This window comes from Pituophis catenifer, unplaced genomic scaffold, assembly GCF_029215685.1.
Source record: "Pituophis catenifer annectens isolate HBS135680 unplaced genomic scaffold, rPitCat1.0.hap2 SCAF_11, whole genome shotgun sequence".
NCBI classification, from domain to species: domain Eukaryota; kingdom Metazoa; phylum Chordata; class Lepidosauria; order Squamata; family Colubridae; genus Pituophis; species Pituophis catenifer.
Genome location: NW_027256891.1, coordinates 28366678 through 28393085, shown reverse-complemented (window position 1 = coordinate 28393085; position 26408 = coordinate 28366678). Strand labels below are relative to the sequence as shown.

At 52.2% G+C, this 26408-nt stretch overlaps 4 protein-coding genes and 1 long non-coding RNA gene across 5 annotated transcripts; 3 read left to right on the top strand and 2 right to left on the bottom strand.

The window, feature by feature from the left end:
- The first annotated feature begins 245 nt into the window (after positions 1-245).
- CLDN2 (claudin 2) lies at positions 246-3698 on the top strand. Its single transcript, XM_070951753.1, has 2 exons — positions 246-1032; positions 3634-3698. The coding sequence occupies exon 1, from the start codon at positions 306-308 to the stop codon at positions 984-986; it is 681 nt and encodes a 226-aa protein (XP_070807854.1). The 5' UTR covers positions 246-305; the 3' UTR covers positions 987-1032; positions 3634-3698.
- A 1960-nt stretch (positions 3699-5658) lies between these two features.
- Positions 5659-8354, bottom strand: RBM41 (RNA binding motif protein 41). Its single transcript, XM_070951782.1, has 7 exons — positions 8347-8354; positions 8062-8247; positions 7799-7985; positions 7138-7342; positions 6719-7035; positions 6171-6318; positions 5659-6071 (listed from the first exon to the last, which is right to left on the bottom strand). Exons 1-7 carry the CDS (start codon positions 8352-8354, stop codon positions 5908-5910), a joined length of 1215 nt encoding a protein of 404 aa, XP_070807883.1. The 3' UTR covers positions 5659-5907.
- A 141-nt stretch (positions 8355-8495) lies between these two features.
- Positions 8496-13890, bottom strand: NUP62CL (nucleoporin 62 C-terminal like). The gene is made up of 12 exons (XM_070951986.1): positions 13547-13890; positions 13021-13436; positions 12693-12770; positions 11581-11712; positions 11224-11325; positions 10578-10680; positions 10305-10449; positions 10166-10215; positions 9805-9939; positions 9264-9375; positions 8982-9048; positions 8496-8667 (listed from the first exon to the last, which is right to left on the bottom strand). The coding sequence occupies exons 1-12, from the start codon at positions 13870-13872 to the stop codon at positions 8576-8578; spliced, it is 1758 nt and encodes a 585-aa protein (XP_070808087.1). The 5' UTR covers positions 13873-13890; the 3' UTR covers positions 8496-8575.
- A 107-nt stretch (positions 13891-13997) lies between these two features.
- Positions 13998-16685, top strand: DNAAF6 (dynein axonemal assembly factor 6). The gene is made up of 6 exons (XM_070951987.1): positions 13998-14096; positions 14177-14246; positions 14351-14453; positions 15265-15361; positions 15787-15872; positions 16216-16685. The coding sequence occupies exons 1-6, from the start codon at positions 13998-14000 to the stop codon at positions 16343-16345; spliced, it is 585 nt and encodes a 194-aa protein (XP_070808088.1). The 3' UTR covers positions 16346-16685.
- Positions 16686-19353: 2668 nt separating this feature from the next.
- Positions 19354-23783, top strand: LOC139322896 (uncharacterized). Its single transcript, XR_011600881.1, has 3 exons — positions 19354-19502; positions 19970-20136; positions 23624-23783. It is a non-coding gene; the product is annotated as an uncharacterized lncRNA (long non-coding RNA).
- The last annotated feature ends 2625 nt before the right edge of the window (positions 23784-26408 follow it).

Here is a 26408-nt window from a genome sequence, read left to right as displayed (position 1 = left end):
TGAAGAGTTGCTTCTCCTCAGGTAATCTCTCAGAATTCTTGTTAAACTAGCGAAAACAGATGGTTCCCCCCTTTGCCCTATTTATCATAACGGATAGTTCTTTCTTTTACGTTTTCGGACGTAATTTCTACAGATAAGAGGATGGACAAAGGGCACTTGGCATTTTTTTCAGAAGCTAATAATTAATCCTGGATGGTTTCCTTTCAAGTTCCCTGTCTTCTACACAACATTCGTTCCAACCTACACTTGAGCAGAAGGGCCCAGAGGGCAAGGAGGCACCAACGAGCATCAGCCAGACAGCAAGCATGGTATCGGTTGGACTCCAGTTGGTGGGCTACATTTTGGGGCTGCTGGGCTTGCTGGGCACCCTAATAGCAACCCTGCTGCCCAACTGGCGGATCAGCTCCTACATTGGCTCCAGCATCGTCACCGCTGTTGGCTTCTCAAAAGGACTCTGGATGGAGTGTGCAATCTACAGCACAGGCATCACGCAGTGTGACATCTACAACTCTCTGCTCAGCCTGCCCACTGACCTCCAGGTGGCCCAAGCCCTGATGGCCACCTCCATTGGTATCGGTTCGCTTGCTGCCATTGTCTCTGTGGTGGGGATGAGATGTACCATCTTTTCTCAGAGCTCCCCAGCAAAGGACAAAGTGGCGATTCTGGGAGGAGTCACTTTTGTCCTTGGGGCACTGCTCAGCTTCATCCCTGTTGTGTGGAATATCCATGTGATTCTCCGTGACTTCTACAACCCTCTTGTGCCCGACAGCATGAAATATGAGATTGGGGAAGCCTTGTACTTGGGCATCCTGTCTTCCTTGATCTCTTTCATTGGCGGCGCCATCCTCTGTGCCTCCTGCCCACCTCGTGACTCACAAGCAACCTGCTACAGTCCTCATCATTCTCAGACCATGGCAGACAGGAGCTCCCTGCCACCTCTCACATCGCCAAAGGCCAGTGCATACAGCCAGACTGGTTATGTGTAGCAGTGGCTGGCCACCCATGGAAACCCTCACTAGATGCACTGAATAGGTAAGCAGAGAGACAGATAGGTTTATTCCTCCCACAACCCTCCTTTCAGCACTCCAGCCCTGTCTCTTCCCCATGCAACTTGGCACTGCCGGAGATGTCATGTTGCTCGTCAACTGTCTGGCAGCTGCAGTTTCTTCAAGGCCCGTGGGGCTGTGTTTTCTCTGAAGACCTTCCTGTGACTAAAAGACCAAGCAAAGTGCCCAATGACTGCAGAGCACAGGAGGAGTCCATTTGGAGGAGTCACAGGTGCCCACCAGGCCTCTACTGAGCACCTTTCAAATCCTGCCTCACCCTGTCTCCCATTCCATACGATTCATCCCCAGAGTGGGAAACGGGACTTAAGGATTTGGGGGGTGAGGGGGGAGGACATAGCTGAGTGATATGGGAAAACAGTCCCCATTTCTGAGAGAAACCTGCAAGTCCTTGGTAAGGGAGTAAAAAAACCCCACCCCAAACTGTTGGAACCCAGAACAAGGGGATTGATGGCAGGACAAGGATGCATGGGGATGTACTAGGGCCATTGAAACATCCTGAGAGATGACAAGACAGCCCCCACCCGTCCCTTGCCCTGCCTTCTGCCAGGGACAGATTTCCAAAAGGATGACATTTAACGTCTGGCTTTGAAGAGGCCAAAATGTGCCTGCTCTGTGGGTGGGTACATGCTGGTCTTGGCAGATGACAGAACTCAGTGGACAAGCCTGCTGCACCTACTCTGGGATCAAAGGGCCGCTCCATCCGCCTGCCCACCCACTTCCAGTACTACAAGCTTGAGAAGCTTTTGGGCTTAAAGGGGCTCAGTGGTTTCACTGGCCAAGAAAGAATTCCTGCTCAAGCAGGGAATGGACTAGAAGACGTCGAAGGTCCCTCCCAACCCTCTCATTCTATGTGCTATAAAGGCAAAGGAGAGAGGCGAGGCCGTAGGGCTTAACTGTGTCTGGGAAAGACGACTCTCCAACCCCAAGAAAGATCAATTTCTTCCAGCCTGGGAACCAAGGAAATAAAACTATGGGGATGACCCTGTGCTGGCCCAGCCCAAAGAACTAAGGCCAGCAAAATATGCCCAGGGCTGACCAGTTGTTCTGCCTCCTGCTCCAGAGCAATGTATTGGCGCCAGCATCTGTTTGTCTGTTGGTCTATTTAGCAATGTCCTAGAATAGGGATTTTAAAAAGTACATGTGTTCTCAGAAGATGAGCTAATGCTGGGGGAAGAAAAGAAAGGGTGGGTGGGTGGGTAGGGAGGGAGGGAGGGCAGGCAGCAAGTGAGTGAGTTGACAAATGGGCGCAAGGGAAGATGGAGTCTGATACTTGGTTGTCCCCATGTATGGGGTCAGGCAGATAACTAGAGAGAGGCATGGAGAAGTTTAAAAACTCTAAAAGTGGCCGATACTGAACTAGTTGGGAATCCCTGCTCCCTAATCCATTTCCCCCTGGAGGAAAGCAAAGGCTTAGCTTAAAGAACAAACGTGCAGCAAAGCGTGATTCCCAGAACCAGCAGGGGGTGAGCTTCCCGAGGGTGTGTTGAGGACATGGCAGTGGCCACACAAACACAAACAGTGGGAATAAAACTAAGAATCTACTCAGGAAGAGCGCAAAGTAGACAGAGGACCAACCAATCCCTTCACGACTGAAGACAGGAAGGATTGGTTAAAGAGCGCAAGAGACAAGACACGCAGTAACCGAGTTCATGGAATGGATTCATCCTGGCAAGTCCTCTCTCTTGCAGGGCCATGAGCAGCAAGGGGCTGGGGGAGGGGGCTGGGAACAGTGAACTCGGCAGGCCTTTTCTAGGTGCAACAGCCTAGGAATTTCTTGGTCCAGGTTAAACATGCTGATTTGAAGGTACAAGACTGGGTGGGTCATGGCTTAGGACCTGGTTATCTAAGGGGCCGCCTGCTACCACCAATAGCCTCCCACCGGCCAGTACACTCCCATAGAGGGGCTCCTCCGGGTGCCGTCGGCCAATGTCGACTGGCGGCCCCTAGGGGGAGAGCCTTCTCTGTGGGGGCACCTATGATCTGGAACGAGCTCCCCCCCGGAGATACGGAGGATCCCGGATCTGTGCACCTTCCGTCACGCGCTTAAGACTTTTTTATTTCATCAAGCTGGCCTGGCCTAAATCTTCTCCCCTTTTTAAATATAAATTTTAATTTGTTTTTAAATTGTGGAGTATTTTAAATTTGTCTCAGCCAAATTATTTAATTCGTTTTTATTCTATTTTAAATTTTTGTATTTATGTGTTTTATTCTGTGGCTGTTCACTGCCCTGAGTCCTTCGGGAGTAGGGCGGTATAGAAATCTAATAAAATAAAATAAATAAATAAAATAAAATTCCCAGGTTGGCGGTCCAGTATGCAGCCATTCCTCCTTGCAATGCTTCAAAATTGGATGCGGCCAATGTGGAGAAGCATTGGGATGTTCTGAAGAGTGAGATGCCAGGATGAAACTCCGGAGCTAGGAGACATTCTAGGAGATACACAAGAAAGTCTTTTTCCATGAATTGACGGGTGGGTGGACGTATAGCTTTGTGTAACAGTTATAAGTCATGACAATGGTTAACTTCCCATTAAAAAAACTCAGCAGTGTTATTTTTATTTTCTCCCAGTCATGCCAGAGATGGAGGAAGGGTCAGCATCCTTGGGCAAAGGAGCAAGCTAAGCTGTGGGTGATGCCTTCTTCCTTGCAGGGTGCCGTCTGTCAGGCAATGTCGGCTGGCGACCCCCCGGGGAAGAGCCTTCTCTGTGGGGGCACCCGCCCTCTGGAATGAGCTGCCCCCAGGGATACGACTAATCCCGGACCTCCGGACCTTCCGCCGGGCCCTGAAGACTTTTTTATTTCAGCAAGCCGGGCTGGGTTAAAAAAAAAAAAATTTTTAATTGGTGAATTTTATGGGTAACGGGGTTTTAAATTGGAGAAGCCTAAGATAATTTAATTTTGTTTTAATGTATTTTAATATTTGTATTGTGTGTTTTTAATTTTGGCTGTTCACCGCCCCGAGTCCTTCGGGAGAGGGGGCGGTATAAAAATTTAATAAATAAATAAATAAATAAGTGTCAAGAGGCAGGCTTTGGGTGGGAGCTGTTTCTCCTGCCTTGTTGTGACCCACCTTATCCACAGCTTATGCAGGCAAAGCTTTGAGAACAGTTTAGGAAAAAAAAACATTTTGATTAATGCATTGTGGCGTTGCAGCCATTAACCTTTGCAAACCAATAAAGCTATTTTACTGATAATAGGTGACGAAAGCATTCTTGTCATTTCCCCACCCACCCCCAGGGGGAAATGGTTCCTAAGGTGAAGGAACTTAAAAGGAACTTTTTCTCCCTCTGCAGCCAGCTGAGTCAGACTGAGTGCTCCTTGAAACAATTCATCATGTGGCCACTTTAAGGAGGGCGGAATGCAATCTGGGCAGTCACACCCAGCAGATTCTGCAAGAGGTGGGACAGATCAGGATAGCCTTCCCACACCTTGGTCTCCCTTTAATACCTTTCTTGCTGAGCCTGTAATTTTTCCCTACTGCTGCCCCTTGGAATGAGGGCAGCCCAAGCAGCCAGGGGTATCTGGAACAAAACCTGACACCCTGCTGCACTCTTTTGCTAACCAAGGTGGGGCCGCCAGATTTCTGTGACCGAGAGAAAAAAGCAACCAGGAGAGGTAATTCTGGAGCAGAAAGATACAGGTGGTGGAAGTGGGACACCCCTCCTAAGAACATGCTTCTGCAGGGCTCCCTTCCATGCAAGGGAGGAAGTGTTGGAACAAGACCACATCAGAGGCAACACAGAAAGAGTGGTTTGCTAAGCGAGCCTTAACACACCTGTGGCTGTGGCTTTCCTCCTTAAACGAGGTGAGAATTCATTATAAGGACGAAGCTTCACCAGCCAGCTCTGGGGTCTCTTCATCAGATCAGACTCCCTTTGTCGCAGAGAGGAAAAGGCAGGCTGAAAGCACCCATCACTTAGTCACATTCCCTGCTATGCTCCCTCCATAACCTTTGCCCTGGATGATGGAGGAGGAGAAATAATCAAGGGCAGCTATGAGCAGTTCAGGGTTCTTCCCCCAAGAATAGACTCTGGTCTGGGGGGAGTGGCTTTTGAAAAGAGCCCAAAACAAACCAGCAAGCCAGGCTCCTTTGTCTAGCCCTGCTCTGGGAGAGTGGAAGAAGAGATAATGGGCTTCCCTGTCAGCTATACACACACATACCAACGGGCCTCCTCCTCCCTGGTTGGCAGGATGCTCAGGCTGCAAACACTCTTCTCCTTCTGCTCCTTACCTCAGAGAGGTAGGAAGCAGAGCTCCAACCCCCAACTGGAGGCTGTTTCTTGGAGGGCCTTGGGCTCCCACTCTTCTCCCCCAAGAGCCATTCTTGCTGCAGCACTGAGAGGTAAAGAACCCATCTTGCATGCCAAAGGCCTGAAACAAAGCAAGCATCTTTGGCTCCAAGTTAGGCAGAACTACTTTCATCCGATGGCTCTTTAGGAGCTCAAGAGAGGCCAAGGGGCTTATTCCAGGCCCTAGAAGACCACCTCAGCAAATGCTAAACAACCCCACCATCCCTTAGCAACACTCGCTTATCCTCTGACTGAACTCGGTGCCCCAGAATGCTCTGAAAGGATCCAAACTACACAACCTGAGGAACCATGAGCATTCACGCATTTTATGCAAACTGAGCGAGAAAAGATCAACAGAGTCTCTCATCCAATGTTGGCTTAACAAAATGATTCCTGCAGCTTGACCACTTTTCTTCCCTGCTCCCCACGTGCAGTCAGCTCCCTCTGTATGTAGAAGCAAAGGGGCGCACAAGAGCCCCAGTGGCAACAGATCCTGCCAGGCCTCGTCCAGTCTTCTCTGTCTGCAGGGAAAGCCATCAAGCTACCCCAACAGTCTAGTACTTGTCTGACTGGCCGTTGTTGCCCTGGAGTGCAGAGTTGATTCCAGGGTCCAGGGCAGAAGCCGGCTTCCTACTCCGACCAAACTCAAGGATGAGTGGCTTCCCTAGCAGGGGAAACCCGTTGAGCAGCTCCAAAGCTTCCTGGGCCTGGGACACGGCTGGCCAGAGAAGAAGGCTTAGTGGAGGAGAAAAGAGTCGGCCCGGCCTGGCCCAGCCCCCCCCTCCCCTCCCCCCCCCTGCAGTGGCCAGGTACTTACTGGGAAAGGTGAGGAAAGCCTGGCCTCTCATGCGCCCATTCAGCAGGCGCAAACGAAGAGGGGGGACATCCTTCTTTTGGAAGCGGGAGAACAAGGGCAGCAGGTCTTTCACTGTAGCATTGCGACTCAGATTTTTCACATACAGTACCTAACCCCCCAGAGAAAATGGAGCAGCCTGGGTATCTACCGCAGCCCTCGCCATCTCCCCAGCACACACCTGTTTGCATACCTCCCTGCTAAGAGAGAAGAGGGACAAGACACCCCTCGTTTCTCTGTGCAACACTACCCAGGCTGAGGGCCACTATATTCTTCTCCCCTGCAGTAGCCAAGCCTTGATATGAATCCCTCATCATCATCCTGGACAACTGTCAGGGAGGGGCCGCTATTTTGTCTGGTTCTGTGCTTTATAAAGAGGCAAATCCTCTCCCTCTTGGGGAAGCTGCTCAATGGCCCGGGCACCAAGCCGAGCACTGTGACACAAGAGGCAACCGGACTCTCCCAGAGAAGAGCAAAACATCTGAGCCCAGCCCAGCCTGCCTGGCAACTACCTTGCTTGGCTCCCCTGGGCTATAGGAGGAAAATCTGGGGATCCGGTGGATTTCTTCTTTGGAAAGGCGGCTCCGGATTATCTCCTCTTCTGGCACACACTCTACAGGATCCGTCACCGTCACAGGCTCCACGGCTGGTGGAACTGCTCCAAGGCTACTGAAGGGGGTAGAGCAAGATGAATCAGGCACCTTCTGGGGAGACTTTGGTAGTTCCAGTGGCCTCTGGCTCGACAATGGTTCGCTCAGGAGCTCCCGATAAACTGCGTCCAGCTGAGCCATTGGGCCCATCTCAGGGGCAACCTTTGGCTGAGCTTCATCTGTGGCACAAGAGGCAAAGGCAGTTCCTGATCAGTCAGCCCAGAAACAGGAACGAGCCCCACACAATCTGGGGCAGCCCTTGGCCCAGGCAGGCACCATACCTTGGCGATACAACATCCGCAGAAAGGAGTGGCGGTCTGTTCCCTGGAAAAGAGCATTCTCAATCTCCATCTCCCGCCTGCTGAGTGACTTGCTGCCTGCAAAGTGCTGTGGCAGGGAGAGGATGCGCTGGCGCTCCGCAATCTTTTCCTGGATGGCTCTGATTCTGTCCTGAGTGGCCTCCGGCGCTGCCCCAAGCCCAGAGGTCTGAAGCAAACAAGAGGGGTGGGGGAGACTCTGACCTCCAGAGCAGGGAGAGTTGGAGGCTGCCTTCCTCTAGGCCTGGGGTGGGGGGGGAGAGGGGAGGGGTTCCTTGAAGGAGTGAGGGGAGGCTGGGACCAAGGCCGGATTTAGATGAAAAGAGGCCCTAGGCTATTCCACTTATGAGGCCCTTCCACCTATAGTGAAAGTGTAATTTTAATTTTGCTAACAATTTGAATGTAGGCCCCTCTTGATCTCGAGGCCCTAGGCTGAAGCCTAGTTAGCCTGTAGGAAAATCCAGCCCTGGCTGGGACAGTTGACCCAGAAGGGTACCCGAGTGCAGCTGTTTGCAGAGGACCAGGGAGAGGAAGCTCGGCTAGGAAGCCCCGCAGACGAACCAGGAGGCAGTGCCAAGGCACCCGGGCCTGGGGAAACTGGCCACAGCAGCCCCCAGCCGCCTACCTTCTGGGCCCGCTGCTTCCAGAGGCGGATCTCGGCGTCGGAGAGGCCCAGCTCCTGCAGAGAGGCCGCTTCCCCGCTGCTCTCCTGCAAGGCCCGGAACTCCGGCAAGGTGCGGGCGCCAGCGGCCTCCTCCCCGAAGGGCCGGTACACGGCCGCCGGCGCGAAGCGGTGCCTCTTGGCCACGCACCTGCGCGAGAACCCCCGTTAGTCCCCCGGCCTGGCCCGCAGCGCAGAGAGCCTCCAGTCGGGCCCCGGCCACTCACTGCTCGAGCGACGCCGCCGTGTCTAGCTGGTGGCGCAGCAGCCGCTTCAGCTGCCTCTCGCCCTCCGTCTCCAGCTCCTCCGCCGCCACCGCCTCCTCCCCGCCGCCGCACCTGCGGAAGAGACGAAGCGAGGGACCGGCACTGCCCGGAGCCCACTCCACCCATCCCCCCCCCCTCTCTCTCTCTCTCGCCCACCCACCCCTCTTCCCCGGCGCCCACTTTACCCCCCTCCCCTCTCGACTGGTGCCCACTCCCCCCCCCCCCCCCGCTCAGCGCCCACCTCACCTCCTCATCGCGACCCGGTTCCAGGGTGCCGCGCGGGCTGCCGGGAGCGCATCCATTGGCCGGCGCGCCCCTCGGGCCCCGCCCCCAACCCCACCTCCTCCGAGGCCCCCTGGCGGTTGGCCGGCAAAGGCTGAGCAAAAGAGACGCGATGGGAAAGAAACTCTTTTTATTGAGGGGTACAAAAAGAAGCGGCGGTGGGGGGGAGGGGCGGGCGCACCAGGCGGCGCGCTCAATCGAAGGTGATGCGGAAGCTGCGCTCCTGCTCCTTCCGGCGGCTGTCGCAGACCTTGGTCATCTCCTCCACTTTCCTCTGCAGTAGAGCTGTGGGCAGAGGGGAAAATGGCAGCTGGCTGGGGGTTTGGGGTGGGGGGCTTCCGCCACCCTATAGCTACAAGGTTGCTCTTATGGCCCGCGAGGCAGAAAGGAGGCAACTGACTGGAAAAAGCCCTCTTCAGTTAGCAGAAAGATGCGAAACCCCCAAGAGGTAAAAGAGGAAGTCCAGAAAGGCACCACTGCCAGATCAGAATGGGAGTGGATGGGTTTAATGCTGGACTCAAAACACCTCCTGGGCCATGACACTACACCTGGCTATAAAAAGAGGGACTGCTGCTCCCTCAGAATTCAGAACTAAATACCTGAGTTCTGATCAATCCACTGCAAAGAATCCATGTGTGCGTTCAGAATTTTGCAAATCTGCTGAAGCTGTGAAAGGAAGGGTGGGGGAGAGAGAAAATCCACACTCTGGTGAGGAAATGGCTCTCCTGTCCCCATGCCAACCAAGGACAGGAGCTTCTTGCTCCCCATTTACATCATATTCCTCAGCAAGGGGGCAGCCAAAGTGTTAGCTCCAGCAGACTTAATGATTCAAAGCACAAAATTGAAGTCCCACCCCCCTCCTGCACAACAAGGGTACTCACGGGGTCACTATTGTCAGCAGGGCCCCCAGAGGTGTTCAGGTGCTCAATGATATCTTTCAGATCCTGGGCCATGCGCTTCAACTGGGCATCAATGTTCTCTGCCAGCTTGTATCTGCAGCACAAGAGTAAAGGACACACAGAGGCAAAGAGCTGTGCTACAGTGCCCCTGCCTCCTACAGAATGGGCAAGAGGATGAGGAGCATCAGAAGAGACCCAGCTGGAAGGACCATAATACTCAACCCTGAGCAAAAGGACCTTTGGCTATGCAGGTACAAAGAGAGCCAAAGAAATGCCCAAAACCTGGGAAAGGGGCTCCTTGTCAGTCAATGTGAGTGCTGATTTACCATCAGCTTATCAGGTACTTAGGAGCCAAGAACACAGGATGGGCTCCAACACAAGTCTGAAAGACTACATCTCTGCTCCCAGTGACTGACCCAGATTGGATTCCCACTGCTCTTTGAAGGAGACCAAGGGAGGGCACAATGCTAGCCAACTGATCCCTCCAGGAGAAGGGAGACAGCCTGCCTTCAGGGATGCTCACGTCTTTTCCCGTTCCTCATCTGCATGTTGCAAGTAGATTGTTCCGCTCTGCTCCTTCACAGATTCCTCCAATGGGATCAACAAGTCTTCCAGCTCCTTTTGCTGAGACAAAATGAAGTCCAGCTCTTGGTCCAGCCTATAAGGGAAGGGAGGAAGGGAAGGGAGAGCATGCTAAAATGCCTGGGAAGGGGCCGGTCTTGCATAGGCTAACAATGAGAGCTTCAAAACACTGCTGCTCTGCCTCTTGGAGATGGCACCCCCTTTCTCCTAAAGCAGCCAGTAGGGACAGCCCTCTCCCCTTTGCTCCTGAAAAGCAAGGGAACTAAAGCCAATTCTAGTCTTTTTAAGGCCCAATTCCATACCTCTTTTGATCCAGCTTCACTTTCTCTACTTCTCTGTGTAAGGTTGTGATCTGCGTGACAGAGACAGAAATGCAGTTGTTTTTTTCCTTGACAGAATCTGCCTTGCTGAACAGAACCAGGCAACCCCCTCCCCTCCTACCTTTTCTCCATTTTCAATCAATGTCCTGTCCCAGGCATTGACCTGGGTAGCCTGCTGAAGGAAGTGCTTCTCCTGGTCCTCCAGTTCCAGGCTCCATTTGTTAATCAGGCTCTCCAGCTGGGCATAGGTCATCACAGGGGGAGTCCTGGACAGAAGATGGAAAATCCCAGCCACCATTAGTCTATTTGCAGGAGACCTGGTGCTCCTTGCCCGGCATCTTCACCGGGCACTTTCAAATCCCATTGCAACCGGAGCTCTCTCCACACAACTCACATGCCAGTTGTGGTGGTTGCAGTGGAGGTGGAAGCAGCCACGCTTGTTGTGGCAAGGGGCTTCAGGTTCAAGAGAAATCCTGTAACAGGTATGGAAGCAGCCCCTGGAGAGAAAGTCATCTGGCATCAGACTGTGGCGGGCTGCTACTGCTGAAGTGGGCGCTCTGCTGTGATCAACAGCAGGGTGTGCCCCTGGAGAAGGCAAATCTTTTGATTCCCACTACCAAGGCTAAAAGCCATTGTGGGCCCAGGGATGTTTCCCATTCATGACCCTGCTTCACTCGGGCCTCTAGCTCCTGCGTGTTCCCTGGGCAGAACAGCAGGGAAGGCTCTGCTCTGCGGCCCTTGGACTCAGCACCGCTCGGGAGGGGGGGGGCAGTGTTGTGAGGAGCCAAGACTGGCTTTGCCCTGCAGCAACATCAGCAGCAGCCCTTATCTCCTACTGATGGTTTCACCCTGATCCTGGTTTCTTTTTGTAAATTGACTTGATGGCTTGCCTTAGAAAAGGAAGCTGTGGCATATACACAACATGCCCCAAAACGAAGACAAGGCAGATGGTCAAACCTGCCAGAAAGTTCCCTTTAAAGAGCCTCAGTGCACAAAAGGACACCTCTTTTCTTCATCCCATTTTTCCAACTGATCCTCACCAGCTGTGGGGGGGGCAGCGGCTACTGCTGTGGTCATTCCAGGCATTTTAGAGCCAAATCCCAAGGTCCCAATGGAAGCCACCCCTGTTGAGGAGGTACCCACTGCAGAAGAAAAGAGACAAATGTTGATAAGCGACCAAGGATTTAAAAAAACAAACAAACAGCTGAATCATACATTGAAAAATGCTACAATTATTTGTATCAGACAAAAACAGGCAAAATATACAAAATTCTCTTGATCTGATCGGAGATCAAGTTCCCAAACCCACACTTCTAACTATCCTACACTCTCTCTCAGTTGAGCAAAGGCTGTAAAGAGACCTGCTCCAGCTGGCCCTACCTCCTCAGCCAATTTACCTGAAAGGCTAGTGGCAGTACAGGCAGCTGGAGCCGAAGAGCCTGCTACAGTTGCAAACAGTGTGGGCCCTGATAGGCCAAGGAGGGAAGATGAACTTGTAATGGCAGGTGCCACCGAAGTGACAGTGGTACCTGTGGAGGAGGACAAGCAGAAGACAGCTGCTGGGGTCTCAGTGTTCCTTGGGTGAGAACAAAATGAACATCTTCTAAAAATGCATAATTTTCTGTGTCACTTAAAGCCACATATCATTTCATTCATTCCATTTCTCTATCTAGAGACAATGCACAAAGTGAGTACAATTCTATCAATAAACCAAACACAGCAGACATTTTTATAGCAGCACCTCTTCAACTGTTACAAGGGAATCTAGCACTGCTGCTGAACTACTTTGGTGCCATAGTGAAAGATTCCAAATATGGGAATGTTTGATATAGGACACGGACACACACACACACAGAGAGAGAGAGAGAGAGAGAGAGAGAGAGAGAGAGAGAGAAGGCTTATAAAAGAACAGCTGCAACTGAGAAATAAGAATTGCTGGATAGTGCATGTAAGAAAAATAAATTTTTCATAACAAACATTTGCCAAATAAATTATTCCAGGAAAAGATCACCACTCTGTGCTGCACTGGACAGATCACACCTGGAATAGTTCTGGTCAGTCCTGGTCACCAAAAAAGGAGAAGCAAGCTGAGGAACTAGAAAGAGCATAGGGAAAAGCAACAGCGATGGTAAAAGGCTTGAAGGCTAAACCTGAAATAGAGCAATTTAAAGAACTCAGTATATTTAGCCCAAAGAAGAGAAAGCCAAGGAAAAACACAGCAGCAGCCTTCCAATACTTGAAAATCTGCACAGGGCAAAGATTTATTCTCCATAGCAGCTGAAGGGGAAGGTTTCAAGAAAAAATAGAACCATGCTTTGGGCCCTGGGCAGGCAAGATCATAGAAAGAGCAGGTCAGCATGCAGACTATGATGCTGAAAGGGATTAAGCGATAGGAAATAGTATCCAGCAGGGATATTTTTAAAAAGCAGCAATGAATAGGAGCAGCAGGCAAGTCAGCCAGGTGGGCAGACCCTAGTACAGCTCTTCAGTACCCAAGCACAAAACATACCTCCAGGTTTAGCCCCAAAGGACAAGGCTGTGGCGGTGGAAGTGACAGCTGCTGGAGCCAAGGCTCCAAAGCCAGAACCTGCAACGAGAAGAGATGGTGGGAAGCAAAGGGGCCAGCTTCCTGCCTGTTTCCAGAAGGAGGGCCTCCATGCAGCCCAGCTTCTTCCTTTGCAGGCAAAGGGGATCCCTTCCAGATTAGCCCCCTCCCAGGCACTTCCCTCCTCTCAAAAGGAGAAACAATGGCAGCCCTTGTACAGGCACACTGGTCTTGCACAACCCGGGACCAGAGGGGCGGCTAAAGCCTCCAGCCAGCCAGCCCGCCCTCTCACCGGTGGACGCTGTCCCGAGGCTGAAGGCCGGGGCTGCCTGCGATGCGGCTGCTGTGCTCACAGCTGCGTTGGTGGAGGCCGGAACAATTCCGAAGGCCGGGCCGGTAGACACCGTTTGCGGCGCGGCACTCCCCAGCGAGCCGAGGCTAAAATTTGGAGCCCCCGTCTGGGCCGCCCCGCCAAAGCTGAAGCCTCCCGCGGCGGCGGGGGCAGCCGGAGCTGGTTGTGGCGTCGTCGTGGTTCCTGAGCCAAACACGAATCCCGCGGGTGTCGCCGTCGCCGCCTGGGTGGCCGGAACGTTGCTGCTCGCGCCGGAGCCGGCCAGTCCGCCGCTACTGCCCAGCCCGAACCCGCCGGTCGCGGTGGGGGCCGTGGTGGCGCCCGAGCCCCCCAAGCTCAGCTTGGGCGCGTTGCCCCTGAGGGAGGAGAAGGGAGGGAGGCGGTGGGGCGGCTTCTCCGGCGGGGGCAGCCCCTAGCTCGGCTCCGCCTTCTCCTCCCGCCAACGGACGGACGGAGCCCCTCTCACCCCAGCGTGAAGACGCCCCCCGCGGGAGTAGCCGCCGCCGCGGATGAGGCCGGGGGCATCCCGAAGCTGAACGCGGAGGCCTGCGCGGAGGCGGCGGGCGTGGCGAAGGAGAAGAGACCGGCGGCGGGCGGGGCGCTCCCGGCGTTCGGGGCGGGAGAGCCGAAGCCGAAGGCGCCGCCTGTGCCCGCGCCCGCCGAAATGGCCGAGGAGAAGGAGAAGCCCGCGGGGGCCGCGCTGGTGCTGGTGCCGCTGCTGACCGCCGTCTTGGGCGTCCCGAAGCTGAAGCCGCCGCCGCCGCCGCCCGTGCCGAAGCCGAACTGACTCATGGCGCGTCTGGGCCCGAACAGCCTCGCCGCCGCCGCGCGTCCGGATGACGTCGCGCGCCGGAAGTAGCGGTCCCGGAAGTTGTGCTGTTGCCGGGCAACGCGGGACGCGGCGCTACAGAGCGGCCATGGTGACGCGCGCTCCCCTCCCGGCCAACTCGCTGCTGGCGCTGGCCGAGCTGCTCTCCCTCGGCCCGGAGGACGGCGACGAGGACAGCGCGGACGCGGTGAGGTCCGCGCCGGGCGTCGTGGCGGCCGGTGGGGCGCCCTGGCCTGTCTGCCTGAACCGTCCGGTTTCTCTCCGCAGGCGCAAGGCCCCGCGGGCGGCCGCTCCGGGCCGGGGAGTATCGGTCCCCTGAAGGCTGGCGGCGCCTCGGGTGAGTCGGCGAGGGCGAGAGGGAGGGGCCCGCCTGCCCTTAGCCTGCCCGTCGTCTCCCGGAGGCCGCGGAAGCGCCGCTCATAGCCCCGTCTCTTCCCGCAGCCGCCCCGCTGCCGACCGAGGACGGCAAGGCCATCTGGAGCGCCGCGGAGGTGCCCGAAGGGTGCGCGGGCGACGCCTCGTGGGACCCCCGGGAGCAGCCCGAGTACGTCCCCGCGCCGCAGGTGGCGAAGCGGCCGTCTTCCCAAGTGCAGCGATCCCGCAGGGTGGCCGGGCTGCCCCCGCCTCCCTTCCGTCCATAGCTTTTCTGAGCGAGCCCGGAGAAGGAAAGCCAGCGGGCCCTGAGCCAGCCCGACCCAAACCGGGGCTAATGGGGCGGGGAGGGTCCAGCTGATTTGCTGCTCTGCCAGCTTTTTCTGTTGGCTTGGGAGTTGCTGTAATGGGGAGGATAAGCAGGGGATTTCTCTACGTGAGTAAGAAGCATAGACTCCTCTAGACCAGGGGTCAGCAACCTGTGGCTCCGGAGCCGCATGTGGCTCTTTGGGCCCTCTGCTGTGGCTCCGTTAGGTGATCCCACCACTGGCTGGCCCCGTCCCTCGCTCTACCCTCCCAGTCACTCCTCGCCTGGCCTGAGAAGGTAAAGGCGACTGCAGGGGATGGAAAAGCGGCCAGGGCAGAGACAGAGAGAGGGGGAGAGAGAGAGACAGAGAGAGAGAAATATGTCAAAAGGATTTTGTGGTTCCTGATGTTTTTTAACAACTGGTTCTTTGCCCTAATGACCGGCTGGGTAGGCGTGGCTGGGGGATCATGTGACTGGTGGAAGTGAGTGACATTGAGTTGACCATGCCCACCCAGGTTTTGTGGCTCCCAGTGTTTTCTTTTCTGTGGGAAACTGGTCCAAATGACTCTTTGAGTATTTAAGGTTGCAGACTCCTGCTCTAGAGAATCTGAGGAAGGCTGCTGTTCTGTGAAGCATCTACTGAAACTGCAGCTGCCTGACTCCCGGTTCTTTACAGATATGAGATTGTGTTCAAGCAGCAAGTGAGGGCTGAGGATCTGTTCCTAGGCATGAGCAGAAAGGACCCCTCCACTGCCTGCTGCGAGGACATGCTGGTAAGAAGTTTCTCTGGGCGGTCCTCCCAGCCTTTTCCCAGCAAAAGCTACAGGACCTTATTGGAGTTGTGAATTCCAAAAGTTGGGCAAGTGTGCTTTCTCTGTGCACATTACTATGAAGCGTCTAACCTAACATTTCATATATCTGAGATGACTCTTTCCCTACCACCTGAACTGCTGGGCATAAATATTAGAGGATATCCTTAAGCCTCCCTTTTCCTTGTCAAAGGATGCCCCCAGCTTTGACTTGAGGTTGTACATTGATTCCAGAACCTCTCACTTTGTTCTGTGGTTTAAAACAGAAAAGCAACAGCGTTAACACATCTTGCATGCTTCCCTTCCTATTGAAAATAAACTTGGATGCATGAAGGATTCATTTAACTTAAGTAATCTCTTTTCCTCACTTTTTGTTTTTCCAATTTCAGATTAAGATTAAACTGCCGGACACAAAAGCTTCAGACATTACCCTTGATATACAAGAAAAGCTCCTTGATTTTCGGAGTCCCCAGAAGTATGCTGAAGAATTTTATTTTTGTGAGAGTATTCTTACATTGCCTTTAGACAATAACATTCCAATAATATTTGAGATGTCTTGGCTGTGAGGTTCAAGCTTCAGAGCAAGCAGGAGCAGACTGCTGCCTTCTCTTGATGCTGTGATAGGTCTGCCATGCCACAGGCCTATGGAGCTGTGGCCATAGTAATTTCCTATTGGGAAAGTCTTTGAGCTTTATATGCCTTCTCTCTCTGTTTATCTTTCTGCTAGTACTGGGGAAGGGGAGGTTCATTTTGCATGTAGCAATCCCCCCACTCTTCATGCCTCCCTCAATTTCTGCTTGGAATGGTCTATTTTCCAGACGGCTCCTTTTGCATCTACCTCATCCAGTGGATGCCACCAATGGGAAAGCCCGTTTTCTGTCTGAACAGGCCACACTGGAAGTCACTTTGAGGATGAAGCGAGAATTGGATTTCATCAACTTTTCATGAAGAGAGAGCGGAATTGGCCCCTCAGAGGCCCAGGGGAGATTTTCTAGTTAGGTAATTGAGAGAAGAAGGAGAACATCTTGCCACCAATTCCAAAGAACTACTGCAGTGTCCAACAGGCCTTCTTGCCTGCACCAGGAGATCTTGAGGTCTGGCTGTCCTGCTTCCTCCTTCTTGAATTCTGAAATTTTTCTAGGAGGCCTCTGGCTTCTCCATTTTTGTTAATTGTTGCTTCCTTGTGGGATCCATTCCTCCAACATCAGGAGATCAGCATGGAGGGGACAACAGAGGCAAGATGGGGTCATAATGGCTGAGCTGCTGACTGCTCAGACTTCTGTGCTGTTGATAGATAATAAAAGTCCCGCCCTTTCTTGTCTGTGCCCACATCCACCCTTTGCAAAAGTCTGTCCTGGCCAGCACAGGAGGGACTTCCTTTCAATTGATGCCTACCGGCTTCCTGGGCCATTTGCAATGGAACAGGGAGCTAAACAAGCTGAGGCTTGTTCTGAGAGATGCTGACCTCTCTGCTCCAGCAATGCACCTGTGGTTTGGTGAAGAATGAGCGCAGTCCTCCACTGCATAAAGTCAGCATTTAGCACAACAGTGTTTCCATTCGCAATGGGAATGGTTCCAGGTTGCAAGCAAGCCTGTCACTTGAAAAGCACACAGGAGAAGGAGCTCCTGCTGATGTGGTCTGCAGCAGAGGGAGAAGGTGTGGGCAAATGAGAGCTTGTTCATGGCTTCCTCAGTAGAGTGGGACAACATGCAAGACATCTGTCATCTCCCAGTAACCAATTAAGCCCTACTTCCTATTGGTTCTACTTAAATGATAGTGTTTAGGTTTCATCAGAGGAGCTCAAGGAGACAAACTCAAGCCAGGTAAAAACAGATGAAGACAGTAAAAAGCAGGGAGGGGTTAAGGAAGCAGGAGCACATTGTTAATATTGACCAACTTTGAGGCAGGGCAAGGAGGGGATGTGACAAATTGGTACCCTGCCTCTTTTGGAAATGCGTATCAAATTCCTGGAGCCACAAGAAACAAAGTTATTCAGCCCAGCACCAAGACGCATTGTCAGGGCAGTGGGAACCTGGACTGGGCCTGCTAAATGGGGCGGGGGGGGGAAGAGAAGGACTTGCCTTTTCACAACAGCAGGATGAGAGGGAAGTGGCAAAAAGGCAAAGAAAAATGATAAACTTTTCAAAATGCCAGTTACTACCTATGCACACTCCCAAAGCCATTCAGCACCTAAAGCCTCTCCTGTGTGTTAACAGGAGCTTGTCTGAGATGGTGACAACAGGGAACCAAGGAGGAGACACATCCTTCTATCTAGATGAGTTTGCCCAGGTCCAGGTCCAAACACTCATTTTTCCAAGGAAGAATTTTCTCACCCAATTTTCTCTTGGGTCACTGGTTGGACTGACCAATTCCAACCTCGTTTTCCAAACCTCTAGCATGACCCTGGCCAGAAAGGCCCCTGTGTGGACTTAAGGGGAAAGCTCAAAGTGCTGCTAAGCGCTGCCATGCTCTGCTCTGGCTAGTCTCCAGAGCCCCCTGCTCCCAGAGCAGTGTGACAGGCAGGCCGGAGTGAGCTAGACTTGGAACCTGGAGAAGGAAATTCCAACCAGTGGGACCTGGAGGCCTGGGTGCTTGGAAGGGTTCATGGGGTTCCCACCTTTAGGTGGTTTCCAACATGGTCGAACTCCTGGATATTCACTTGTGGGTGATTGTGGAGTTCCCTCGCTTTGCTTTGCTTTGCTTTGCTTTGCTTTGCTTTGGTTTGTTTTGCTCCTGGGGGTGTTTTGTTTTTGTTTGCATGTTGCTCTTTTGGTTGACTTTTCTTTTAGATCGTTTTTTCAGGTTGTTTAGGAGTCTAGTGGTCCACTTCAGGAAACTCAGTTCCGCAGCAATTCTTCTCGGCTTCGAGGAGCTTACAACCAACAAATAGAACCAACCAGGGAAGGCTTTGCCTATCCTTGTTTTGGGTGGGTGGGAGGCAAGGGATTCTGCCCAAGAGCTGGGCATCCTTAGAGAGGCAAAGGAGCAGGTTTATGTCTACTCCGGAACCTGGAAACAGGCACCCCTCAGCAGCAACCTCCCGCATACTTGGGACATGTTTCCCGGCCAAGTGCCCCAAGTGGCTTTGCTCCGTTTGCATTGCTCTCCCTCCACTGTTGCTCAGGGCCACCTTGTGCCTCAGAACAGACAAAAAGGAAAAGAGGTGCTTCTCCTTGGATCTGCCCCCTCCCCAAGAGCTCCCTTGTCAAGATAACGGGTTTCATTGTGGCTGAAGCAGCAGCCAAGCCCCTTCTGGCACAAGGGCCTCCTCTCAGGAGGGTTGCGGTCTGTCTGTTTCTCTCTCGCTCCCCCTCCAATTTGGCTCTTGAAATTAAGAACCCCTGAACCCAGCTCTTGATCGCAGAGCTCATAGCCTCAGTCTAAAACCTAGGAAGAGGGGTAGGGAAGCACAGGAGAGGCGCTCGCATTTTCCAATCAAGACAACTTAAAATCTACAATGCCGCTTTTTAGGAATGCTGCGCCAAAACATTTTTCTTGAGGGGGGAGGAAAACCACCCTTAGTGCAGGGCCGTCCACAACAGAGGCACCATCCACGGGGCCAGAGGTTGGGTGGGTTTCCTGCCGCTGACGTTGGCTTGCTGCCACCTGACAGGCGAAGTAGGGGCGACGGGCCCTCTTTATCGCGAGGGCCTCCTGGAAGGGATCTTGCCACTCCCACTCCCCCTCGGCGCGCCCCCCGGAGACAATTATTAAACTCTGCTCGCCCCACCGGAACTGAGCAGCAAACGGCGAGCGTCCCGAGCAAGGCAGGGAGCGGCGGCATTCGGGGCAGGGAATTCGGCTAGTGCGAGGCGCTTCGGGGAAGAGCCAGGGAGAGTTCTGACGCCGCCGTCTCCCGTGCGCTCTCCGCCCTCCCCGCGCGCGTCAGTCCACCCGCCGCCGCCGCCGCCCTGGCCGCTTAGGCCCGGTGGCGTTCCGGGAAGATTCGCCAGCCCCTCCACCCCACCCCCCGCGCCGCCGTCCTGTCCGAAGTGCCGCCGCGAGCGAAGGCCGAGCAAGGAGCGGCCAAAGGCGGGCATCCCACGCCCTGTCGCAACCTCGCCGCCGTCCCAGTAGAGCCGCAGCGGGGGGAGCGAGTGCCAGGTAGGCCCCGAGGTTCTATCTTTCTCTGTACCTCCGCCAGTCCTCGCGGAAGAGGGCTGCTTGGGGCCGTCGGAGAAGCCGTTGGGCGGGCGTCGAGGGGCTGTGCTTGGGCTCGAGGGAGCCGCGGCCGTACCACGCCCCCTTTGCGGGCAGCCCTGCCCCTCCGGCTGCGGTCAGTCCCCGGGAAGCCCTCCCGCATGTCGCCGCGAGCTTGCCACGCAGTTCTCCGTGGCCACACCGTTTCGTGGAGCGCGGAAGGCGGAGGAGCGAAGTCAATGATGGAAGCCTTGCCCCGGCAGGCCGCTGCACCTTGCGGGCGCCTCAATTCTCGGGCAGCCCTCGCGGTAGCCCGGGCCGGGCAAGAATGTGCTGGCTTCTCCGGGGACACTGTGATACCGGCTGGTCGGAAGTTGCCGCGGCCCCGCCTCCTCTCTGAACGGGCCTGTCCCCTCTCTCTCCCGGGCCAGAGCGCTGCGGTCCCCGGAGCCCCTCCCGACCAAAAGAGAAAAAGGACTTCTCTCCTTGAAACAGCCTTAATGTGAGAGCATCGAGCGGCGGCAGAACTGGGCTGCCGGGAAGGCGGGCAGCAGGGAGATTTACCGCGGGCCTTCTTTCTTCCAGCGCAATTTAGCAGGTGAGTCTCCTCTCCGTTCGCCGGCTCAGCCTGCCTTCCGGTGGCGTGCTCTCCCTTCGTTTCTTAAACTAAATCGCGGGGCGGCGGCCTCTCCCCGTTACCCCGGCACCTCCGTGGCTCGGTGATGCCGGCGCCGGGAAAAGGAGCGCGAGGGGGGGCCTCTGGAGAGGCCCGGGGAAGTCAGAAGCATCCTTTGCGGACCCCCGGCCTCTCCTCCCCCTGAGAAAGAGGCGGCCTTCACCACCACCCAGGCAAGTGGAAGAGAGCTTGGCAGCCTGGGCTGGCGGTTGCGGTGTCCTTAGCAAGAGGTGTCCTTGTGTTGCTGCCTACCATGCTTCGAGATGGAGGGTTGACCCGGGGGAAGCCTGACACCCCTCTTTCCTCTCTGGGATCTAGAAAACTGCCGGGGAGTAGCGATTTTTTCACCCAATACATTTAAATGTGATGCATAAGTTAGCACAATGCCTGTTGTATCACTAAGTGCACACTTGTGCATATTTACTCTTTGAACTTGTTTCCTCTAAATTATATGTACCGGTAAACCAGTGGTTCTCAACCTTCCTAATGCTGGGACCCTTTAATACAGTTCCTCATGTTGTGGTGACCCCCAACAATGAAATTATTCCTAAAACCATTGAAAATATGTGTTTTCCAATGGTCTTAGGCGACCCCTGTGAAAGGGTCATTTGACCCCCAAAGGGATCCCTACCCACAGGTTGAGAACCACTGCGGTAAACAAATTTAGATGAGAATTTTCTAATAAAAGAAAGTCATTGGTATGGTGTAGTCAGGAAAACCAGCAAGGATCCTCCATGAAGGCCACAAGCCAGGAAGATGCTGAGCTATTGGCTGTGGAGCCAAAGGTGGCTGCACTCTCACTTCCTGGGGTGGAGGGGGGGGATCTCTGTCATTTTATTTCAACCATGAAGATTCCTCCCCCCTTCTTTCCTCATAAAATGAAAACAAAAGGTTTGGGGGCTTGCATGAAAAAAGGGAGTTTGAAGCACTTTGTGAACAGAATTGAAATCTTATTTTTAACCCATTCAACCCTGTTGGTCAATGGCTCCCTCCTTTGCACCCCTTCCAATGAACTGAACGGCCTTTTGGTATGTTAAAAACAACTGCAAAAAAATGTATGATCATATAACTAATAAAAGTATTTTTGGCTGTCAAGAGATGGCTAAAATCCCCAGTTTTGCATTTAAATTGGGTTGCTTTGAATATATATTCTAAAATCTGACACAACTGTAGCTCCCTCCCTCCCTCACATACATACATACATACACAAAGGTAGACTTTCTCATGTCTGAACTCTCACATCTATCATCCCTAGTATATTCTATGTGTGGGGCAGCGGGAAGGAAGGCACTGGAGAACCCATGTTTCTCATACCAGTTTACCATTCAGGCTCTTTTTCCCAGGATTGGTGGGCTTTTGCAGCTAGAGACTACCTTCTTCCAGAGAAGAGCAAGGCAGGGAAGCCCACCCATCTCCTGCCTGGCACCTCACAGGCCCCCTTTCCCTTTCTGGCCCTTGAAATGGGAGGGCAACACCAGGCTCTGCTGGGTGTGAGAGGGCAGTATCCTTGGTAGAGGCAAATAAACACCCCTCTGCAGTGGCTAGAAAGAGATCTGAAATGCAGAAGATCAAGCAACATCTAAGCTTGAGTCTTTGGATCATGATAAAAAGCTTCATCTGTGAGGCAGCCAAGAATTCAGGCAGTAGCAGAAAGGTTGGAGGCAGAAGGGAGCCTTGGGGCACTACAACCTCCTCCTGAACCCAGCCCACCAGGCCTTTCAAGAAGCAGTTGAAAGCCAGGCTTTTGTTGAGGGGCTACTGGCTTGGCAAGGCGGCCACAGAGCACTGCCTTTGCTGGAAGCTCTCTTCTCCATTGGGGGTCTCAGCAGAAACTGCAGTCCTGCTAATCAGCCCCTCCATGAGGAAGGTCTTGTTGGTGGAATTTGGAATTAGAGTGATGGGGAGGCTGCCCTGAGCAACAGACAGGAAGAGGAAGATACAGAAATCCACAAGGCCAGGATCCTCCACTTCCCTTACGGGATGTCTGCTGGGCAGAAAGCAACAATGAGAAGAGGGGCTAGATCCAGGCAACACGAAAATGGGATGGGGAGATTGTGTCAACTTTGTAACTAAATGGGGATGGTGTTGTTGACATCACAAGGATGTGGTTTGGGTCATTGCCCAGCGTCATTCCACGCTTGTGGGGTTCTTCTGAGGGATGCTCGCTATCTCTTCTCTCCTTAGGACTGTAATGTGTGCAATGGGAAATAAATGGCGAGGAAAGTGATGGCAGTGGAAAGCATTTGCCAAATATGGCCCATTTCTAGCCAGAATGGCTGGTGGGAAAATCTGCCTACAGTCTGCTGCATTGCAGAAGTCTGGCTTAGTTTATGGCCCTTCTCTTGGATTTTAGGGCATACTTTGGAGACTCTGGAGCTTGAATTCTGCCTGCCTTTGGGAAAGAAAGACAGGTCCTGGTGCACCACACCTCTTTGGGAAACAGATGGTCCATTATCAGCTAACAGTATTCAGTCCTGGTCCTAGTCAAGTCAAATTCATTCCTCTCACTGGAGGGAATTCAACAAATAATTTCCTACTATTCCAAAATCTTTTTCACATGTACTGTTGGCAAACCATGAAGATTCTTCATGGCAAACCTTTGTAGACCTCTGGTAATCATCCCAACATCGTCAGATGTTCAATGGTTGGTTGCCTTATGATTTCCTAAGAAATCTTCCTGGCTCTAACTGGTCCATAGTTCCCCAATTTTTCCTCTTCCTTCTTTCTGAACATCTGCCCTTCTCTAGTTATCTGATACTCATTTTCCATAACTTTTCCAAAAGATTTAGCCAAACTCTCAGTAAGTTCCTTCAGGACTTTAGAGTGCAACCTATTTGGTGTGGAACATCTGCACACAAAGTAAATATGGGCTTCTTCACCAGGTATATTGAAGGCTCAAACTGCAATCTATTTTTCATGATTGCCTCATGAAATATAGACTCTTATTGAAGGAAATAGTCAAAATATAACTTCTCTCTTTCCTTTGTTCCTTGTTATCATTTCTCCATCCCCATGAAGCAACTATACAGTATAATACTTTACACATCCAGCACTCTCCTTCTGGGTCTTATCCTGGCTGATGCTTCCTCCAGCCTGTCCCTCTGGGATCTTCTCCAGAGGCTTCTTTCAACCTCCTCATTTTGTCGTCCTGTTCTTCAGACCTTAACCAAACTTTTTGTGTAGTCAATTTTGCCTCTTCTTTACCTCCCTGGAACTGCTCATAATTTTATTGTCCATCTTAAGCCCTTTTTTTCCTATTATCATATGGTATCATTTCATAATTGCCCTGATTTTATTAAAAAATTACCTCTCTTGGAATCCAAGCCATGTACTTGATTGCTGAGTTCAGTTTCCCTTAAAATCAGGAACGTTGTTTCGAGGCCTCTTTCCTGCTTTCCTGTTCCTGCAGCTTCCACGCAGATGTCCCTCAAATTGGAAGGGACCTTCTAGACCAGGGGTCTGCAACCTTCAACACTCAAAGAGCCATTTGGACCTGTTTCCCACAGAAAAGAAAACACCGGGAGCCACAAACCCCTTCCTGTGCCTGACTATTTCTTGAGCGGCCACAAAACAAGCATATGTAGTTGAATTAAATGTTCTGTTTGCTTCTGAAACTTTTCTTTTCTTGGATTTATCCATGGTTGGCCTACCTGGGGTTGAAAAGCTCAATAAATCGCATGCCGGTGGGTGTCGCACATTGGTGACGCATATTTTGAATGACAGGGAGCTGCAGCAAAGGGGTGAAAGAGCCACATGCGGCTCCAGAGCCGCAGGTTGTTGACCCCTGTTCTAGACCTCTGATCCTACTTCAGGTGTTCCATCAAGGCACCTCCAGGAAGGGCAGACGGTCACCCACCCCAGCAAGAAATCTTTGGGAAGGCGGGCCCCGCAGTATTCTTCCAACAGAAGCCTAGGAAGTAAAATTCCTCACCCCACTGTTTCACACCTCTTGGAAAAGTCTGTGATTTGCTTTGGGAAAATACCACCCACACTTTTAACAATATTGTAAGCGCTCCTTTTTCCACTTATTTTTACTCAAATAATTTCTATTCATTCATCAAGTTTGCCAGCCTCATTCACTTTGGCTGCTTAACAGATTTGGATACTTTGGAAATGCAGTATAGTATCATCATCTAATGGGATGTTCATTCTACCAGAGTATTCATGATTCCCTGTTTAAACCTTTAAAATATGTGTTGAAATGAAACTGCAGGGCACACAGCAGAGAGCGATGACAGGTATGGAAATTATTCTACAATACTTGGAGAGCCTTCACACAGATCTATTGGCACTGCTGTAGGAGGGGGGGAAAGGGCCCCGGGGCCCCAGTCTGCAGAAGCACTTGCAACAAACCAGAAATCCCTTAATCTTTGTTAAGTATTATCTTGATGATTCAAAACCATCCCTGGTGAAGATTTATCAAGATTTGTGCACTACAGTAAAGTGAACTACCCATCACTAAAACCACCTTCCATTTCTCATGATGAATGAGAAATGAATTTGGCTCTTCTAGAAGGAACTGAACTATCTCTGTATCAATTGAAAGAGGAAATCCTGGTGATGTTTGTGGAAAATAACCCAACTTGTCCTTCACCATCCCCACAGCATTTATTCCTTACTCAGCACTCTCGTGTGGAACTCCCTCCAATGTAAGATATATGTTCACTTTCACATTGTGTATTTAGAAACTATGGCTGTACATGCAGCCCAGTGTGCATATATTCATTCATTCATTCATTCATTCATTCATTCATTCATTCATTCATTCAGTATTGTGCAGATGAGGACCCAGATTGTGGGGGCAATAAGCTGACTTTGTATAAATATACAAAAGTATGAAGGCTATTGCTTAATGCATTGTAAGCCACCCTGAGTCTCCGGAGAAGGGTGGCATATAAATTAAAGCAGAAAAAAAAAGAAAAAAAAAAGAAAATCAGTCCTCACCAGTGATTGAATCTGGAGAACAAAGAGGTGGAAGAATCTGTGCTTGTCTTGGAGCACTGGGTGCTTTTAAGGAAATGGCAGCAGGAAGAGATTTGACTGCATTGCATGGGAGAACAAATAAAAGAAAAACGCCTGAGGGTTTAGATAGCAAATTATATTTAGGTGTCAATAACATTGAAAGCTGCAGATTGGGATGCGCTTTTTTATCCATAGGATGAAAATCTCCAGTACGACAGGGTAAATATTTTGTCAGAATTTTCTAATTGTCTTGGGTTGATAAAGAACTGATTTTCAAGCAACTGAATTCTGCTAACAGTCAAGAATTTGTCACACTGAATAGTCCGTTTCCAGGCAACCTTGTTAGCTCGTGAACTAAAGCAGGTTTTTTTTAACGCACATTGAATAAGTGGAATAAATAAAAACAGGAAATGGAACAGTGGCTAGAAAGAAGTGGAAGAACCACTCCAGCTCTGTAAATAAGGCAAGGACCCCCATGCTGGCAGAAAGGCGAGCTCGAGTGCATGAGTCTCCATCCCCTGCAAAAGGCTTTGTGCATCAGCCACGATTCTCTGAGGAAAACATGAAGCACTGCTGGCCAGAGTCTTTCCAGCTATTTTAGGCTGTGAAGGACTTGATTGGTGCTCGCCTTCCATTAGCTCTGATACAGGCTGCTTGCCAAAAAGAGGCAGGCAAGGAGGAGGTGGCACTACCTGCACCCATCCTTCCTCATGCTGCTGGTCAACTGCCATATCCAGAAGAGGGGGAGGACCAGCCTGTCTGCTGGGCAGCTTCAGGAAGTGAAGCTATCTTGTGGGACTCCAAGCACCCAACAATGTGGCACCGCCATGCCAAGACTTGACCCAAGGAGTCAGATTCTTACAGTATTCACTCCAAGCATTTGGCTGTAAATGCAGCTGCCCCTGCATTAATAAATAGTTTGGTAGCCTCACAAGAGGCTTATGGGTCTCCCCTTGCTCTGAGCTGTCTCCCCAGATTTCTCTGCTGTAGGGATGGGGAATTTGCTGTCCTCCCCCTTCCCCCCACTGCTGCCCATCCTCTAGTTTCTCTGGCGCAGAATTTGGACACCTGCAGTCTTTCACAGGCAGCTGGAGGGTTGGCAGTCTCTAGCCCAGATCTGCAACGGTACTGCAGCAGCGAACAAGAATCGCTATGTTCCAGCAAAAAAAAAATCCAGCCTCTCTGGGACGATTCCTTCTTTAGAACCCACCCAAGGGATGCAAAAAAATCTG